The sequence below is a fragment of the Canis lupus genome, chromosome 27, assembly GCF_003254725.2.
Source record: "Canis lupus dingo isolate Sandy chromosome 27, ASM325472v2, whole genome shotgun sequence".
Classification (NCBI taxonomy): Eukaryota; Metazoa; Chordata; class Mammalia; order Carnivora; family Canidae; genus Canis; species Canis lupus.
In genome coordinates, this window is record NC_064269.1 from 4,722,527 (window position 1) to 4,742,184 (window position 19,658).

The window sequence follows — 19,658 nt, forward strand, 5'->3', positions numbered from 1 at the left end:
CAGAAACTCACTTTTGGGAGTTTGGGAATTTGCCACTGGGAACATAATGTGGGTTGGGTGTTAGGGAGGAAATGTGATGGGTGAATTGTTCCCTGGTAGATCTTATATTGTGGTCTGTGTTTAAGCAGAAGAGCAAGTCTTTTAAATGAATGTTCTCTTGCTTAGAGTGGCTCAGAGCCCAAACACTAAAATGGATGTGACCAATCTGGCTAAAGTCTTTGGGCCTACCATAGTTGCCCATGCTGTGCCCAATCCAGATCCAGTGGTTATGTTACAGGACATCAAGCGTCAGCCCAAGGTAGGCAAGTCCACCATATATATAAAATACATAACCATGTATAAACCTGTGTGACGTGATAACGTGAGAGACCGGGGGGAGATAAGCCCTGAGCTTTGGAAGTGTGCTAACTTATTTAGTGGCTTTTTAGGTGGTAGAGCGCCTGCTTTCCCTGCCCCTGGAATACTGGAGTCAGTTTATGATGGTGGAACAAGAGAACATTGAACCCATTCATGTCATTGAAAACTCAAATGCCTTTTCAACACCGCAGACACCAAGTAGTAAAGGTAAGGCCCAAGTTGTGTTTCTAAGGGACCTGACTCTGTTCCTGGTTTTAGCAAAGGTCAGCTCTGCCTTTGCTAGAGCTGTTTGGAATTCATATTCTTCAGTAAAAATTAAATTCATTGTGAGTATTCTAACATTAAAAGAAAATTTATACAGTTCTATCATCCTAATTTTTTTTTCACTTTTATGGAACATGGTTCTTCTTTTCGTTATATATATGGATATTTTAGAAATATAATAACGATTCAGCTATGATTTGATCTTATTTCACTTAGCATATTGTGAGAACTCTTCCTGTTACTATATAATTTTATCATTTTTATGATCATAAACTGTAATTTACTTAACATGTTCTACTAGAGGTTGATGTTATTTTTGAATTTTCCATAGTTACTAATAATGCTGCTATCAGCATTATATGTGTCTACCTTTGTTTTCCCCTAATGATAAATTCCCAAGAATGGGAATAGTTGAATTAAAGGGCTTGAACATTTAAAAAAAAAAAAAAAAAAAAAAAAAGACAAAAATGGCTTGAACATTTTTATGTTTCACCAACTTGATTTCTTAAAGGCTTTTGCCATTTTGTATTGCCACCAAAAATGTTTGAGGTTGGTTTCTTCCAATTTGTACTGGCATTGGAGACCTGATCTCTCATTTTTACAAGATCTTTTTAAAGAAAGAATGTTGTTTTTTTAACACTGGTCAGAATCAAGTGGTCAGACATTAGATTTGTGAATGTTGGAGTTTGAGAATGGCCTAAATCAGGAAACAAATGTCAGCTATTCATTGATCAGAGGCCTGCATGGTTCAAAAGATATACTGGTGTGTTAGAGACGATGACAAAAATGATCACTGGGAAAAAAAAAAAAAAATGATCACTGGGGCTTTGCTTGGGTCTCTAACCTTAGCTCTTAAGTGCTTCATAGAATATTCAGCTCAAAACTGGACACCCACAAGGGTGCTTTCCTTTTTGCCCCTCCTTTAAAAATGTGTCTTACCTTTGATTGAAGTGAGCTTACTGGGGCCCGTGACCACTCCTGAGCATCAGCTTCTCAAGACTCCTTCTTCTAGTTCCCTGTCACAGAGAGTACGCTCCACCCTCACCAAGAACACACCCAGGTATGTGGAACTGGCCGGCTTAGGAAGTAAAAAAGGACTCTTCCCTTAGACCTCTTTTCCCAGCATAGTGAAGCTTATCAAAGGGAAAATTGAATGAGGCCTCAGCTTAGCAGCTAGCCTTTGAAAGCTAATCTGGAGCCATAATGACCCCTTTTTGAGAAGGGCCTAAAGGTTTTGTTTCCCCTCTCTCCTCTCAGGCGACAAAGAGTAGTTTACAGAGTAGTTGTTGAGGGTTTCCTATTTTTAGCTGATAATATCAAGTAATGTTAGAGTTGTTTATTGACCTTCTTTTTATGGAATACTTTTTCGGTTCATTCTCTTTAGGTTTGGGAGCAAAAGCAAGTCTGCCACCAACCTAGGACGACAAGGCAACTTTTTTGCTTCTCCAATGCTTAAGTGAAGTCATGTCTCCTGTTACCTGCCAGCATTTACTGAGCAAGGAAGGGCACACCTGTACTCTCTGCTCTGCAGCCTCCTGTACTCATTACTACTTTTAGCATTCTCCAGGCTTTTAATCAAGTTTAATTGTGCATGGGAGTTTTATTAAAACTATATATATCTCCCTCTCTTTCTCCTCAAGTAATGTAATATCAACACCTTGTGCTGTCGTTGTTGGGAACTTTTAGATGGGAGATCTTTACAGCAGTAGAAGGGAGAATATGGAATTCATTGTGATGGGGGGAGGGCTGGGGCGGCCGCATCCCTTTGGCTTAAAGCCAAATGCTGCTCATGGACTGATCTTTCTCTGGTGTTATTCAGAACTAATTTCCATGAGACAGTGACAGAAGCCACACCTCTTTGGTAAGACTGACTTGTTTCAGGGTGGGAGGTGGGAGGGCAGGGTAAAGAAAGATTGGACAGAGGATTTAGGATGGCTCCTTCTGAGAACTTGGAAGGTCCCCTTCCCCCAACACGAACTAAGCTATAATGTAGAGCCTTTATAAAAATGGGATTGGATGAGGACAGAACTAGTGATGGGAGTGTGCTTAGCTTTGATTCGGATTGATTAGGTTTAATAGTGTTAAGTGGTACAACCCTGTAAAAGTGATACTACAACTTGTATTTATCTCTAATGGGCCTTTGACTGGACTTTGAATTGAATTTGTTGAATTTGTTCTGATGCTTGACCCTCCTGTCCCCTTGTCCATTGGAGCCCTATTTCTAAAGGTCATATGTCGTCTATTTGGTGTCCCAGTTCACAATTAAGAGTAGGCTATGAGGGGAGATTGTCAATAGTTTGTGTGGCAAGAAAAGCCACAGTCATTTTGTCTTTGCACTTTGGTTGCTAAAATCTTCCTATGGAATATAGCCACATCTAGATAAATATGAATTTTGCCTTTTATTAAAATTATTTCCAATGTCTATAAAAATGCTTTTTTCTATGGAATGTTTTTGACCGCTAGTGACCTTTATCTGTAAAACACATATTTGGAATAATATTTGGAAAAAAGTAAATAGTTTTTTCAAAAGGACTGCAAAGTTGGTTTTCTTGTTCTGGAAGGTAACCTTCAATGCCTTTTTTAAGAAAATATTTTTCCTCGGTGTTTTGGTCTATTGTTCATTTTCATTCTATCTCTGCCCCCCACCCCCACCCCAGTGTAGCCACCATCAGGGGTTTCTTCGTTTCTCATTCAGTCTCTTTCATTGTCCAAATTGAAGTCCTAGATTTGTCCTTTGACTGTTATCCTCTCATTTGAAGAAACTACTTTAAACAAAAACCAAACTTTTTAAACAAGTCTTTAGGGACCACAATGGTGCAGTTTAAAAAAAAAACAACAAATGACTCTGGCTGGCTGACTGCCTGGAACATCCTTCACTGCTGGAAGTGCCTCTGGAGTGAGCTGGGATGATTAACTGAGGGCACCTGCACTTGGAACTCTGAAGCTGGTGAACAGAATGTAGCTGAGATTGAGCGTAAACAGTTGCAGGCTTAATATGTAACCACGGAGAGAGGAGGCAACCTACTGGCTTTTTTCCCAGGAGGTGGTGGCTCTCACAGCAGGGAGATTTTTGCCTCAGCAAATTGGAAGAGGATGGGTCCCCTCTCCTCTTACCCCCCTTTACACACACACACACGGACACACACACATTAAGTTTTATTTTATTTTTTAAACTTTGTCCTAGATGCCATCTCTTTTCTTGCATCTGTGCGAGGCTGGCATTGGCCTGGTGCCATATTTGCTGTTCTGTAGTATCTCCCCAAGGTGCATTTTAAGTCACTAATGTGGAAGAAGTAAATGGATTGTATAATGTTAGTGAAGGCAAGACTACCCTATGCAGGAACTGATGGCCCATTAACGAAAAAGGAAATGGTCCTGTGTGTCAAATGTTGGCAGCCAGTGGCTCAGTTTTGGGCTAGGCCAGGAGACCTCAGCCATGAAAATAATTCTGATATTAGCAAAGGGAAATATGTATCCACCTCCAACTTCTTTAATAGTACTTCATGTGGAACAGCTTGACTTTCGAGGGCTTTCTTAATTAAATTCTATTTCCTTGATGTGAGATCTAAGGAAAGGGTCCAGTGCTTTGGAGCAGCTGTCACCCCAACTTCTGCTCCTAACCCTTTCTGATGCTGTCTCTTACTCCGCCATTAATGCAGTTTAACTTTACTCTCTCGCTGGCTAATAACCAGAATCTAAATCTTTAAATCCCTTTTCCGTCAGTCTAGGTAAGACTCCTAAGTTTGATGTTTAACTGACCAAGCATTATATGGTTTGATTTAGCAGCAACAATCTGCTTTTGTTCCTGGGTGTCTAGTGATTTTTGCTTCCTTAAGAAGGTGAATTCATTGCAGAAATAGAAGGCATCTGAGTTTCCATCAAAGGACTATAGAGTGCTCAAGTGATTTACCATGACAAAAATGGCCACTTTTGGCCATAAACTGCACCCGTGGCATTGAAAAGGGTCTTGAATTCTTAAATTCCTGCTTAAATTATTGGGAGTGCAAAGCAGCGAGTGCTGTGTGAGTGCAGGGAGCAAAGCTGTCAGCCTTGCTGGGTTGGTTTTTGACAGCAGGGCCCCCCTGCCCTCCATAAGCTCCAAACAGACCTATATGCATATACATAGGTTATGTGATTTCCCGTTGGAAAAACATTCGGGAGACCCGCTGTCGTGAGCCTGGTACACCTAACAATGGTTTGCTTACTCATGTGTCCCCTTTTCTGAGGCTCAGCAAGGGGCAGGGAAGGGCTGTGACGGAGTCCAGATCTGAGAAGCAAGGAACGTACAGAGTTCACCGTTTAAGTCGGCACAGTTCATACAGGCGGGTCTTGAGATTCCTGTGTTCCAATGATAGCCTCGATCGTGACTCAGGTTTCAGCCACTGGAGTGAAAAGCTTTTAAGCATGAAGACTTGGGGCATGTTATTGTGCTTTTAGTGTAAATAGGATTTAGAGAATGGTCACTTAACCTAGGAATTTAGTGGTTTAAAAAAAAAAAATCTCCCTGTAGTTAGTCTGTTTTGTAAATAAGTGAAGGCCCCAGACCTGGGGGTCCTTAACTTGTATAATTTATTGGACTCTGGTTCTCAGTCTGTATTTGTTGATGGTTTCTATTCACGAAGTCAGGCAGAAGGCAGTTTGACGTCACTAGGAATAACCTTGTAGTGTGTGGGAGCCTTGTCCTCCACATTTGTGTGGGATGGAAAAGGAGGCCACTTTTCAGGGACTCAAGAGCTGGAAGCAGGAATTATCCTTTTGTCTACCTTCTCTCTCTAGAACTCTTGCCAGCTTCATTTAGTTGCATTGTTTTTATACAGATTGCTCTCACATCTCACACAGTTGGACACCATCTGTGTGCTAGGCTCAGACACGTACAAATGGATGTTTAGACTTCTTATAAAGCACTTGCTAGTTAATATCTTCTCTGGTCTTCGGTGAAGATGGAATTAACCGATTCCTCATAAAGCCTCTAGGAAATGTAATATGGTGATTGACAGCGTACCAAGTGCTTTCATCCATCATGTTACCTGATGCCACCACAACCATGTGGGGTGGGCAGGTAATCTTATCCCACTTGACAAATTCAGAAGGGTGATTTGGCGTAAATTCCCACAAACTAATCTATAGTTTAGCTGGGATAAGAACCCGGGGATTACAGCTCCTACTGGAGTTCAGCTGTGGTGCTTGCTATTTTAGATCAGCATTGTGGGGTTTGTTGATATATTATTAGGTACGTAAATGCTTCCACTCGAGGCTGTATATGGATGTGCTTATTCACAGATGACCCAGAAGAAGCAGGGAGGCCCAGACTGTGGGGAAAAAGCATTTGGGACAGGACAATTTTTTTTTTTAGCTTTTTTTTTTTTAAGATTTATTTTTTTCGTGAGAGGCATACAGAGAGAGGGAGGCAGGGACACAGGCAGAGGGAGAAGCAGGCCCCATGCAAGGAGCCTGACGTGGGAATTGATCCCGGGACTCCAGGATCACGCCCTGGGCCGAAGGCAGGCGCTAAACCACTGAGCCACCCAGGGATCCCCGGCACAGGGAAATTAAATGCCTTCTTGGTTGGGCTTATTGTCTTGTAGAGTGGAAGCCCTGGGCTTGGTCGGTGATCCAGGTCTTTTCTGTGTGGAAGGAGGAGGACAAGCTGGTGTGTTTGAGGTTCCTCCTGGTTTGGGAGTCCATTCTTGGGTCACCCATGTGCATCTTGTGTGCTCTGAAGCTCAGAGCCAAGAACAGGCAAGTCTCTGAGCCAAAACCATCAGCCTGCCTCTAGAAACGTGTCAGCGGATTAGCTTATTGGCTTTCCCCCTGAGTGGCATTAGCTCTCACCCCGTCTCATGTTCACCATCTGGCTCTGAGTAAGAAGTCTTCGAGTGATCGCTCTTCAGCAGCCTGCTCTGTGCCAGGGCTTTCTGAGGCTGTTCGGCTTTCTTCCTCATCAACCCCAGGGCCCAGTGCTCTCCGAGAAGAGGTAGTCAGTCTGTTGTGTCCACACATATGCATACCCGAGATCAGAATACTTTAGACCTCAGAGGAAAAAAAAAGTCCACTCAAAGGGGAATGCGTCTGTGTGGTTAGTGGCCCAAAGTCTTTTGTTGTCAAAACTAACAAGGGAATCTGTCCTTAGGTGTCCTTTTAAAAACGGAGGTGCTCCTGCCACAGAGAAAGCTCTCCCTGCCTGCAGGATGATACAGTTGGTCCAGATTTTAGCAGAGCAAGACCTAAAAAGGGGCTGGGACTTTTCTTTCTCGTCGGAAAGCAAGGCCTCAGGTGGGGTGCTTAAATGAACCACCTCTCCTCCTCCCCGGGAGCTGGCTCCTCTCCCCTCCTAGGTTAGTATACGTTGCCTGGGGCTAAACGCCTGATGCTTCTGGACAGAGTCCAGCCCCTCAGCGGAGAAGCCGCACTGTGGAGATACAGCTGCTGGCATTAAAGGGCTAAGCCCTTTCCAGCTGCTTTGCTTTAACGGGAGCTGCCTGCAGTCGGCAGCTTAGCGGAGCTGTCGTAGCCCGATTAGGAGGAAATGACTAATCTCGGCATCTTCCCACGGCACTGGCCTGGAGGCTGTGGGGTAGATAACCCGGTGGGGTGGGAAGTGGTTGGATAAATGGTATTGGAGTGCTAGGCGATTATCCCCTCAAAAATGGTGGTCCCTGCTTGGCATGGCTTGTGTTTTATTCTGTCTCCGTAAAAGATAGTGCGGTTTTCTTCACTGGCCTCCCTGGCACTGGGAGGGGAGATGTTAACCGTGTTGAGTGGCCTGGGTATTGAAAAGCTGGAGTAGAGTTGAGAGAATATGAGGGCAACGGTGCCCATCCTCCTTAGAGGAAGAAGACTCGAGACCCTCCAGTGTGGTCCCCACTTTGGCCTTACATTCCCCTTCACTTCATTCATTCATTCATTCATTCATTCATTCATTCATGGTAGGCTCCATGCCCAGCATGGGTGGAGCTTGAACTCAAGACCTTGATATCAATTGTGACACTTAGCTGATGAACTACCCAGGTGCTCCTCCCCTTCACTTTAAAATCTGATCTAAAAAGCCAACATCTGGGGACGCCTGGGTAGCTCAGCGGTTTAGCGTCTGCCTTCGGCTCAGGGTGTGATCCTGGAGTCCCACCTCGGGGTCCCTGCGTGGAGCCTGCTTCTCCCTCTGCCTGTGTCTCTGTGTGTATCTCTCTCTGTATCTCTCATGAATAAATAAATAAAATCTTCGAAATAAAATAAGCCAACATCTGGGGCGCCTGGGTGGTTCAGTTGGTTAAGTGTCCAACTCTTGGGTTTGGCTCAGTCATGATCTCAGGATTGTGGGATAGAGGCCTGCATTGGGCTCTGTGCTCAGCACCAAGTCTGCTTGAGATTCTTTCTCTCTGTCCCGCCTTCCCCATCTGCCCCTCCCTCCACTTGTGTGCGTGTGAGTGTGCTCTCTCTCTCTCTCTCTCTCTCAAATAAATAAATCTTTAAAAAATAAAAAAGAGCCAAGATCTGAAGCAGAAAGGATCATTTCCTTAGTTGTAAGATGCACTTAAAATATATGTTTTAATATTTCTTAGATTTGGGATATCTTATAATCACTGGCATCGTACAAAAGCAACGCAGTGTTTTTCTCTTCTTTAGTGGGTCATAAAATAGGGGTGCATCTTATTATCAATGTTATTTGGGCTGGAAGTGTTAGCTGTTCATGGGAGATAGACTGTTGGCTAGACCAGATGTGGAGGTCAGGGAACCTGCTACTTAGCTGTGGTCCAGGAGCTTTAAAACGGAGTTCCCTGTGTCTGAGAGAAGCTGCAGGATAGAAAGGGCAGTGCTCAGCCCCAGAACATCTGGCTCAGAGAGGCAGACAGGCAATGTGTAGGATAGGGTCATAACCTGCCCCACTGATGACCCCTAGTGCCACTACATGTGACCCCAAGTTGGGGAAGTGTAGGAAAGAAGTCATGGTGTATCAGTGAGGCCACGACCAGAATAAATAGTACTTCCTGATGGAGTTTTGAAATCAGCATAGTACTGAAACACGGGGTGATTTCATGCAAAGAAGATTAGAGGTCTGTTTGGGCATCGAGCTGGGAGTGTGTATTGTAATTCTTTGTCCAATTTGCTCTCCAAATCCAAAATATCAGAGGCCGTTCCTCCCTTGAGACTGGAAGGCCATGGTTTGGAGACCAACAAAAAAAGGACAGTCAAGGAAACTTGCCCTGAGACGAGAAGTAGACTAAAAATACAGTTTTGTTTAAGAAGGGTCTTCATGTTGCGGTAGAGAGAGGTGTTCAGAGAACCGTGAGGTAGTATGTTCAGTGCCAGGATGGAGGTGCGTGTGTGCAGAGTGCCGGGGGAGCTCAGGAGGGAGAGGCGGGAGGCTTAGGAGCCCCGGAGATGATGACGCTATGGCTGCACCTCAGGACCAACAGGGCAGCTAGAGAGGGCCGGGAAGCCGATTCCAGGGGGAGAGGCACCTCCAGCCTGGTGCCTCATGCCTGGACACCAGCAATGTCCTGGCGTCTCCCCTGATCTCAGGCTGGACCTGGCCTGGCTGGGCCTTGCTCCATCTGTCCACGGAGCTGGGGTGCAGTTCTGGTCTCTGCCGGCATCAATGGCATCCTCACCCCCCACCACCACCACCTCCCCCGGCAATAACTGCCCCCTTGGCTGACTTCATCAGAGATCTGGAACAGTTTGCGTTTCCCCCTTTTCTGCCCATTACCTGCAGCCTACTAATTAGTGCTGTCGGACTCCACACTCTCATAAACCCCCTTCACTCCCCGAGCCCTCCCCCCTAGCTTCTGTAACTGCGGACTGCTCCTCTGCGTGGCTGCCCCTCCCTGAGAGGTGATTGCAGATCCTGGCTGTGCAGCCTCCCTGCCCCGGCTGCCCAAGTGGCCGCTGTTTGGCTGGAGGATGCTGCTTCTTGATTAGCTCTTAACTTCTCCCCTCCCTTCTTCACTCCCTGTCTTCCCCCAGACAGTGCCGGATAATGCCCCCTGGGCGCTGGCTCTAGGTTAACATCCCTCTTGATGAGCTCTCTTCTCAAGGGGTTCCAGGTCATGGAGTGCAGCGCGTGGGCCATGGGCCGTGGGCCAGGAGGGACTGAGGCGATCCCCGCTCCTGACCTAGTGCATTCTCCCACCAAGTCCCCAGTCAGCCTGCTGCAGATCATTTGACCTTATAGAGATCACACACTTTGATTTGTGCTACCTCTTCAACCCTCAGCTCCGATGGCTGCTCCCCTTTTGTTTTCTTAGCTTTTGTATGAAATTCCAGACGCTCAAAGTCCTACATCTTTTTACCCCTTTATACCTGCCCGGCCTCCTTACCCTCATTCCCTGGATCTTCCTGCAAATCAACTCTCCACCATGGTCACCCCAGTGCTCCACTTCTCTGTTCTGGGGAGGTCTTTATTTCTTTCTTGGGTTTGATTCTTTTTTTTCCCCCTTTTTTAAAAAAATTATTTATTTTTAGTAATCTCTACAGCCAACATGGGGCTTGAACTCACAGCCCTGAGATCAAGAGTTGCATGCTCTTCCAACTGAGCCAGCCAGGCCCCTTTTGGGTTTGATTCTTGACTCCTCTTTCCTCTGAGATCCTCCTGCACCAACACACTTACACTCTCCTTTGCTCTAGCTAACTAAGGCTGGGCAATGGGGAGGAAGAGGTTCCTTCTTTAGTAACAGCCGGCTTGCATTAGAAACTGCTGGGGAAGCGGCTGAGCCACTGGCAGGGAATGGCAATCTGTGGTGGTAGATCGTCTATGTATTGTGTGTGTTGTATATGTCACACGATGATGGGGACAGCCCCACCGCCGACCGAGATCTGTGTCAGGTGCCTTGCTAAACACATACATCCCATGTGTTTCCAGCCCCTTATTTAATAGACCCCATTTTCCAGATGAGTGAAGTGAGGCTCAGGATCCTTAAGGAATTTTCTTAAGTTCACGCAGCTATAACTGCCTGAGCCTTTATTTAAGCTTTTTCAACCCTTTCAATCCCTATTATACTTTTATGTAGTCTTCCTCCTTTTTTTTTTTAATATGGTGCACAGAATCTTTTAAGTCAAAGTGATATTCTTTGGAAAGTGAGAGTCTCTGGATCATCATCTTCTCCCCTCAGTCCGAGCAGCCCAAATGTGTCCCAGAGCCTGGCCCCTTCGGGGGCTGCCCCACCCCCCCCACGCCCCTGCACTGCACAGTGGGGTCCGAGTGTGTCCTCTTTCCAGCCAGAGGTAGCAGTGGCGGGGGAGGAAGTGGAGAGGGGCTTCCTGCCAGCCAATAGGGACGTGGCAGCCTATGCTCTGGGCTCACATCATCTGCTCCTGCTAAGACAATCATCAACATAAAAGGCTAATTGTATTAATCACCAAGGCACCCCCTCCCTTTCGGGAGAATTATGAATTGCAATTGCAGATGGCTCTGCTGATTGAAGGCAGTGCTCAGCGGGGAGAAGGGCCAGATCAGATTACACACCATTAATTAAAAACTTCCCCTGACAACCGGGAGGAAGGGAGTGCGCACCACCGCACCACCGAGGGTCTGCCCGGTTGGGTCTCAGCCCTCCCTGTGCTCCCGCCCCCCACCCAGGCCCAGGGGCTGGGACCGGGAAGCCCTGCTGCCCCTGGCTGGAGCCTCCGAATTTGGGAATTTGGCTCCCGGAGGCCCAGTCCTTCCCTCAGCCAAACAGATGGCTGGCTGGCCTATTAAAGGGCTCGGAGAAGGAGAAGCTAACCTTTGGTTACTCGTCCCTGTGTCTAACTTTGGATGCTCTTCAGATTCTAACCTAGTTCCTCACTTTTCAAGAAGCTTGTGTCCTCTTGCTCCACTCTATTCTCCGCTTTAAAGAAGCGTGCTTGAAAATAGCCCCCAGCTCCCTCTCCAGCAGCCTCCTTTATCCTTTGGGCCGGGGACGTTGCCCCTGAGACCGAGGATTCAGTCCGCTCTGGGGGAGCAGCTGGGGGCCGGGCCCAGCTCCCCTTCCCTGCCAGCACAGGCGGCCCAGCGGCTCTCCCGGCTCATCTGAAGTTCTAACTCCTGAATCCTCTTGATCAAATACCGCCTCCCCTCCCTCCCCAGTCGCCCAGCCTCAGTCATTCATTCATCAAACTTTTATTGAGCACCCAGTGTGTGCTCAGCTCTGGGGACGCAGAGATCATTTGTCTAGGAGCTTCAGAGCCTGCCGGCAGGGACTCCACGCGCACACACACACACACACACACACACATGCCCTCTTCAACCTTCTAGTTCTTGCTTCCTTCCTTTCTTCCTCTGGTTGTAGCTTGTAGAAGCCACCCCCCCACCCCCAGCTCTATTTTGGAAAATTCTAAGCTGGGAGCTGGAGAGACCTTAGGGGGCTGTGGTACTGAGCTGGATGACCTTTAGCAGGTCCATCACATCCCTCCCCCCCACCTCCACCCCCAGCTGTCCCTGCTCAGAAAAGGGCACAAGAAGCCCTGGGCTCTGAGAGATTGTGCAGATGGATGAGCGGGCCCGGCTCGGACAGACGTGAATAGCACTCCACACTGACGGTATTATGGAACGCTGACCGTGGCCACCGTGGCCATGGGCACTTGGGGACTCAGCTCTTGCTCTGGTCCCAGGCTGGGCTCGGTCACTCTGCCCCTGGAAGACTCTGGTAGCCCCTCCCGTCCCCAGGCGCCTCTGGAGACATCATGGGAAAGGCCCTTTTTTATGGATCTGGTTGCTGTATCTCAGGGTACCATGGTGATGGGCACCATAGAGATGAGCAGAACAGACTTTTATTGGCTCGTCTCTTTGTCCCAGTGTCCCTCCTCAACCCCCTCCACACACACAAAGCGCCCGGGTCAGTAGATCCAGGAGAGAAGGAGGTAGTTAGTGCAAGTAAGTGGAACAGATGAAAGGAGGAAAAACCTACTCTCTCTTCCCTCCCTCTCAATCATCCCCCCCCCTTCTTCCCTCCTCCCTCCCATTACCAACAGCCATTGTATTCAAACCCGATAATTATTAGGTAACAGCAACAATAATCATCATTTATTGGGTTTGTTTTTCCAGCATCTTAACTTCGAAAACATTTTCCCATCTCTCGTTTGCTTTCACAGCAGGCCCTGGGGGAGGACCGTGCCCATTTGATAGCTGGGGAAGCTGAGATCCAGGTAGGAACCCACGTCGCGGGGAGAGTATATTTACAGCAGCTTGTATATATGAACAAACCAACCGAGGCTAGTAGTCCTTCAAAGGCAAATCTTGGTTTCTTGGGTCATTCCTGCGTTCTTATCATCCCTGGAACTTATCCAGTAGCTTTGGGAAGATGCTGGCAGAACTGAGAATGCGGCCGAAGAACAGCTTGTGGCCCAGTTGTGGATAGGGAGCTGGGATGGAGACTTCTCCCTCTCAGGACTTTCCCCATGAATGGGGCTGCGGGGTGGAAGGTGGGCAAACATCTGGGGAGAACCTGTCCTGGAAAATGCCTGTTTGGCCCAAGCCTCCCTTGCCTATATTCTGCCCCTGTGCTAGCCCTAGAAAAGGCTCTTGTCTGCTCTCCGCAAGGGTGGGGTCCTCCCCTGAGCAGTTGGACATGTGAGGAATGAAGATTGATTGGAGGGACAGTCTCTGTCCTCAGGAGGCCTCCAGGCTGAGGGTGGGTCTGTAGCCTAAACATGCCTAAGGGCAGAGGTAACCCTGTGAGAAGCTCAGAGACTGTCCCAGGACCTGATCCTTCTGGGAAGCCTGGATTTTCCCTCAAGGGTGAGTGAGATGTTGGGGTTCCCCAAGGTCTCTGTAGCTCTTGCTGTCTAAGCTGAGTGTCTGTCTGGGCCACTCAATACCCAAAATAAGGTGACTGGGGAGGCCCAGGAGGCCCACTAGGTTCCAGATGGATGAGAGAAAGGGAGGGCAATCATGAATTCCCTGCCTCCTTCTGCTCTGTCCCATTAAGGGATGGAGGAGGAGAAAATGGAACAGATTTGCTCCCCAGATTCTTTCTATCTAGAAATCGAATGCCAGGGATAGCGATTGGCATTCCCTGCCCACCCTGTTAGGACAAGAGGCCTGGCTTCCCCACCCTTCCTGCCCTTATTGTGCCCCCCTCAGTCCTCCCCCCATAAAACCTGAAGTGTGATCATGCCAGGCATGCCACCAACCTAAAGGGCTCCTCTCAGAAGCCCAAAGGTGGGGGCCAAGTTCTATGCCATCTGACACACATTCTCCATTTCAGTATCCCCTGAACTGGGCTGAGATTCTTTATTCTCTTGCTCCACCTTGGCCACTGTCTCTACTGTTTCGGTACCCATGAGGATGGCCAGCCGCTGGGCCATGGTCTTGGTGTCAGGGAACAGGATAAAGTTGTAGATCAGTGAAGCCAGGACAGCTCCTGTCAGGGGTCCCACCCAGAAAACCTGAGGGGGCAGAGGGAAGTGGGAATGAGCTATCAGGATTATATGGTAGCTTTGGGACCCTTGCCTGTTTCCCTACTATTAACTTGGTCTCCCAGGACCCCTCAGGCTGTCTACAAGGTGACAAAATTGAGAAGCAGACCCACCAAGTCTATGCAGGTGAGGTGACCTTGCTTTCCACAGGGCGGGCCCAGTCTCCTCACCATTCCTGTTTCCCTCCTCTCGCCTCCTGTTCCAACCAGGAGCCCTGGCTAAGGGCTGTTCCTGCCTGTGCTGGTGTGTGTGTCTATTTCTGTTTGTCTTTTTCTTTATCCAAGTTTGGAAACTGGTCCAGCTGGAGGAAGTGAATAAAGAAACAGCCAGGACTGGAGGCCTGAGCCCAGGCTGCATCTCCTGCCCTGGCCCATTTACTGACAGTCCACTGGGTGCCCCTGGCTACTGAAGCTGGAAAGAAAGGAAGTACGGGCCAGGATGCTTGCCTGTGTCTTCCGACCTTAGGGAAACCCTCACTGGGGGGGTTGAGATGGTCCATGATACGGGCACTTGTGTCCCCGAGTCCCTGTGGCCCCCCTTGCTGGTGAAAGCCACTGTCCCTGCCGCCCCTGCTCAGGCCCTCCCCTCCCACAGCTGCCAGCACAGGCTCTCACCCAGTGGACCTTGAACTTTCCAACGATGATGGCGGGGCCGAAGGAGCGGGCCGGGTTCATGGAGCAGCCGGTGAAGTAGATCTGGGGGGCGAATGTAGGTTCAGGATGTTAGGGGGCTTAAGGCCCGGGAGGGGACAGCCCCCTCTGCCCCGACTCAGAGGCTTGGTCCCGGTCTTGGCCATTGCAGCATCGAATCCCAGACCCAGACTGTGGGAACACAGCCTCGGCCCGACGCATGAGGGGCTCGGGGAGGGACGCTTCCTGGCCTTTGGGGCCCCTGCGGCCTCCTCAGGGGAGGGACCAGTGTGTGCACGTACACGGCGCCCCCTTAGCCTCTTACCCCAATGAGGTGGCCCAATGACAGAGAGATCCCGATCATGGTGGCCGGGGAGCCTGATGTCTGACGGCTGTCGGTGGAAGCAAAAATACAGAGCACCAGCTGCAGAGTCAGAACCAGCTCCACTGCCACGGCCTGGCCGGTCGAGGTGCTGCTCCGGACCTGGGTGAGGAGGCGGCGCTGGGAGTGATGCGGCTCCGCCAGGGGATGGTGGCCCCCTCCGGCTCGCGTCCCCTCGCTGCTGCCACCGGTTCCTGGACTCAGGGGGTGGAGCGAGCAGAGAGCTGCGCCCTGGAGTCGGGGTCAGCCCTGGACGCTCTGTCCCCACAGAAGGGAGTGGGTGGCATCCCTCCCTACCCACAGGTTGGCGGAGGGGGCACCCAGGACCCAAGTGGAAGGGAAGGCTCAGGGCAGCAGAGGGGTAAGTTTTCGAGCGGACTGGGAGGAGACCTGGGGAAGTAGGTGGAAGGCTAGATGAGGAATCTGGGGGAGTGAGGCAGACCTCAGGATGCTGCGGAAGGAGGAACATGGGTACCCAGGGGAGCAGGCCCATGGGCATGCCAGGTCCCCTGCGACCACCCGCAGCCCCAGGCCTCTCTGGCTACCCTGACTCTTCAGTGCCTGGTCCTTCCCTGACTCCTGCCCCTTGGTGTGGCTTCTATCTGTCCCACCTGTTCCCTGTACCATAGCCCCATTCTCGCTCTGCTCACTAGGGCCACAGCCTGGGTCCCCGGGGGCCCGGGGCTCAGCCCTGAGCAGCCAAGGAGCAGGTGGCTGAGTTACTACCCCCCGGTCCCCTCTTCTCAGGCCTGGCCCTCCACCCTTACCGCCTGCGCGGCACCCCTGCACCTACCATGTTAACCCCCAGGGTCTCTCGGATGTCCCCCGGTATGACCCCGTAAAGCACGGCAGCCCCCAGGGTGGCCCCCGCCAGCTGGGCAGCCACATAGGCCATGGCACGGGGCAGGGAGATCTGGGAGCCCACGAGGAAGGCCAGAGTCACGGCAGGGTTGATGTGGCCCCCACTGGTCTTCCAGGTGATCTGCACAGCCACGGCCGTGGCCAGGTTGAAGGTGATGGCCATCTGGAGCACGGTGGGAAGCGCCGTGGGCCAGGGCAGGGCCGAGCCCACCCCGAAGAACACGTAGAGCCCCGTGGCCAGGAACTCCGCGAACAGCGCCCTGCTGGCCGCTCTCCAGAGGTCGCCCAGCAGCATCCCGGCCGCTCCCCGCTGCCCCGGCCACGTCCCGCTGCCTCCGCTGCTTCGGGCCGCTCTGCTGGCCTCTGATCTCGGCTACGTCCTGGGGTCCCTTGCCTCTGGCCTGGCTCCTCCGGCCCCCCACCTGCAGCCCCTCTCCTTGGCTACTGCCCCAGGGACCTGCTGCTCGGACTGGCAGGGGACAGGCCAAGGGGACACTGTGTGTCCGGACGGGGAGGCGTGGGGCTGATATGCGGAGCGCTCACATGCTTGCTCCACCCCAGCTCACCTGACAGCTGGGGGGGGGGGGGAGGGGAGCAGCCCCAGGCGCTGAGCTGGAACCCCCGGGTTCCCAAGCTGGACAGGGGCCCAGCCTGAGGGTGGCAGGTACAGGAGCAGTGGCAGGTGTGGGATTCCAGGCTGCTCACATCCCCATGTCAGCGTAGATGCGGCAAGCTCATCAGATCCCGAGTCCAAGGCCGGCTCAGAGGGTCCCGTGCGCTCCCAGAGGCCCCGTTCTCCTGGCTCCCTCTGCCTGCGGGCTCTGCTCCAAATGGGCTCACACTACTCTGCCCCATAACCCCGGATGGGAAATGAAGCTCTTCCCTCCGTCCCGCCTAAATCCCTACTCACAGAAAGAAGATGCGCCTAGAGCCAAGTTTACTGAGGACCTGGGCCTGTGTGGGTGCCGAGGGGACAGAGGGAGGAGGGGTTTGTTCCACAGCTGAGCAGATGACACACACGGCAGTGGAGAATTTCCCCTGTGAGCTGGGAATTTCCACTGGCTTGTCCTTGGCTTCTCCCTTTCAGCCCCTCTCCCTTCCGCCCTGCTCTCCTCCTTCTCAGGGGCCTGAGCAACTCCTCTCAAGTCTCACACAGGACAGCTGAGTCATTTGCGTGGCAGTGCTGGGCCTAAGGTCACCCGTGCCCTAGGCTCTGCCCTTGTAACCCCAGCAGCATATCAAGGTATTTTCTCAAACCAAGGTGTTCCCTCCCTAAGAAGCAGCTGCGGAGCCGTGTTCCGTTACAACACAGTCTTCGCCTCCCGACCACATCCCACATCGGGGTGCCCTGACCTCACCCCTGGCCAGGACTCCCTGCTGCTTGGATGTGCCCCTAGTCCTCAGGCTCCTCAAATGCAACCCGTCTCCAAAGGGGATCCGCTGCGCCCCCCTCCAATGCACTCTCCCTGTTTTCTCCAGCTCAGTTGGTGGCACCTGGGAAGCATCCTTGAACCTTCTCTCCCTCCTGCCCCCAACCAATAAAGGCAGCAGGTCCTGCAGAGTTTGAATCCTAAATATTTCTTGACTCTGCCCTCTTCTCACCACCCCTGCTGCCCTGCGGCCTTGAACCACTCTCTCTGTCTGCTCCCTCACTCAGCGCCAATCAATTATCCACGCTGCAGCCCGAGTGATCTTTCTAAAATGCAAATCTGATCCTGCTGCTCCCTTGCTAAAATCCCTTCAAAATGGCCCTCATGCCCGGCCTCCAAGGTCCCGGGGGAATCCTGCCCCTCCCACCTCATCTCTCCCCACTCCACGCTTTGTCCTTTGCCCTGTGGCAAATGGCCAGTAGCTCTGGAACATTCCACGCTGGTGGCTCCTTGGAGGAAGCTCTGTCTTCTCCTCAGACAGCCCTTCCCGCGTCCTTTGCCTGGGTAACTCCTAACTCATCCCCAAGGCTCAGCCTCAGGGTGGCCTCCTCCTCTCCTGGGGGATGACCCCTCCCTGTGCTCCCACCATTCCCGGGCACCTTTGTGCACCTCAGTCCCCATGGGGGTCGGTCATGGTGCTAATGTGCCCCCTTAATGAGGTGGTGAGCCCCTCAGGGGGCGGGAACCGAATTTTGCTCTTCTCTACATAGAGGGCCTTGCACAGGGATTGGCCGTAGTTGGGCTTCGATTAACGTTTGTCGAGTGAAAGACATCTCGGGTAAAAGCCCCTGGACCTCCCGGAAGCAGGTGACCTGCAGATCTATCTCGTCTTGGCCTGGGGCCGGGTAGGGCCTTGTTCCTCTCCCACCCGGAGCGCGCCCTCTGAAAGCAGCAAGTGGGATACCCCAGCTCTGATTGCAGGCTCTGTCCCTCACCTTCTCCCACCCGGCTCCCTTCCTCCAGACTTCCTGGCCTCACCCTCCCCTCCCCAGCCGGATCCCCTGGTGCCCGCTGTCCCGGCTCCCTGCTCTCTCCACCGCCCCCACCCCCCTTCCATTCTCCTCCGCAGCCCCTGCCTCCCCCCGATCTGTGCTGCCAGCACTGCAGGAGAAAGCACCCAGCCACGCGGCTGCTGCCATGACCTCAGCGGGGGTCACAGCTCTGCTCAGCAAGCCTGACCCCGTCCTCGTCCTCGGTGGGCTCTGTCTCTCCCCACCCTTCTAAGGCCTCCGAGGAGGAGGCAGCCAGTCAAGGGCCCCTCCGTGGGCTCCCGGCTGCCTCTGAGCAACTGGGGTTTTCTCTGGGCTGCTCCCAGGCCCATCTGGGGTTTCACTTCTCCCTCTCCTGGCTGCTGCTTGATAAGGGGGCCTGGGTTATCCCAGAGCAGTGGAGAAACCTCGGGTTTGTTCCTCCTGTCCTGTCTCTCTTTCAAGCCTTTGCTCAGGTCGGGTTCCTCCGTGAAGCCTGCCCGTGTTCTCCTCTCCGTCCAGCAGCTACTTCTGGATTTGGCCTCCTCGCGCCTCCCCTGTTCCAGTGCAGACTCCCATGCTTGCCTGGTAACAAAGAGGCTTTCAGTGAATGCCCGAGGAGTGAAGGAAGGTGGCTGTGGGTGCAGCGTGGGTGATGCTCTTCCCTGGCGCGGTGGGCGCTCTGCCTCGGGCTGTCCCAGGGAAGCTCAGGGCATCTGTCTCCTTCCCTCCTGCAGACAGGGCCACAGAGGCTGCCCCACACCTTCCCTAGCACCTGTGCACTGAGCACCGAGCACTAATGCCTTCCTGCCTAGAGCCTGTGATGAGGCAAGACAGGCAAGAGCACTTGCACGCTGCTGTGTATGCTGCACCCCTGACCGGGCGTAACTCCTGCGAGCTCAGTTTCCCCTCTTATAAATGGAGATAATTGGGATGCCTGGGTGGCTCAGCAGTTGAGCACCTGCCTTCGGCCCAGGGCGTGATCCTGGAGACCCGGGATCGAGTCCCACATTGGGCTCCCTGCATGGAGCCTGCTTCTCCCTCTGCTTGTGTTTCTGCCTCTCTCTCTGTGTCTCTCATGAATAAATAATAAAATCTTAAAAATAAATAAAGATAATTCCCATTTTCCCATGCGTCATTAGGGGTAAATGTGCTGATACCTAGGAAAGTGTCCCTGAGCCAAAAAAACTTGGGTTGTTAGGATTGTCACTTCCCTCACCCCTCCGGGGAGACAGGTGTGAGGACTGGGCTGGGGTGGGAAGGGTCCTGGTTGCTGCAGCAGCTCCAGGACAAGCAGCTCCTGGGGCTTCTGTTCTGGGTGGGCCCTGAAGGCTGAGAGAATTCAGTGCAGCAGCAGCCCTTGTCTCCAGCTGGC

General features: G+C 51.7%; 2 protein-coding genes and 1 long non-coding RNA gene across 9 annotated transcripts in view; 2 read left to right on the forward strand and 1 right to left on the reverse strand.

The window, feature by feature from the left end:
• RACGAP1 (Rac GTPase activating protein 1) overlaps positions 1-3,153 on the forward strand; it is a 28,157-nt gene extending 25,004 nt beyond the window's left edge. For all 7 annotated transcript variants that reach the window (XM_025477580.3, XM_025477578.3, XM_025477579.3 and 4 more), the window contains 4 exons: positions 166-298; positions 429-564; positions 1,573-1,681; positions 2,006-3,153. In XM_025477580.3, coding sequence (XP_025333365.1) covers positions 166-298; positions 429-564; positions 1,573-1,681; positions 2,006-2,081 — 454 coding nt within the window. In that variant the 3' untranslated portion in view covers positions 2,082-3,153. The remainder of the gene's footprint in view (positions 1-165; positions 299-428; positions 565-1,572; positions 1,682-2,005) is intronic.
• An 8,601-nt stretch (positions 3,154-11,754) lies between these two features.
• LOC112678312 (uncharacterized) lies at positions 11,755-16,124 on the forward strand. The gene is made up of 6 exons (XR_003147498.3): positions 11,755-12,469; positions 12,688-12,741; positions 14,079-14,139; positions 14,298-14,439; positions 14,608-15,385; positions 16,002-16,124. It is a non-coding gene; the product is annotated as an uncharacterized LOC112678312 (long non-coding RNA).
• AQP6 (aquaporin 6) lies at positions 12,590-16,274 on the reverse strand. The gene is made up of 4 exons (XM_025477577.3): positions 15,818-16,274; positions 14,968-15,126; positions 14,628-14,708; positions 12,590-13,983 (listed from the first exon to the last, which is right to left on the reverse strand). The coding sequence occupies exons 1-4, from the start codon at positions 16,178-16,180 to the stop codon at positions 13,771-13,773; spliced, it is 816 nt and encodes a 271-aa protein (XP_025333362.1). The 5' UTR covers positions 16,181-16,274; the 3' UTR covers positions 12,590-13,770.
• Positions 16,275-19,658: the final 3,384 nt, after the last annotated feature.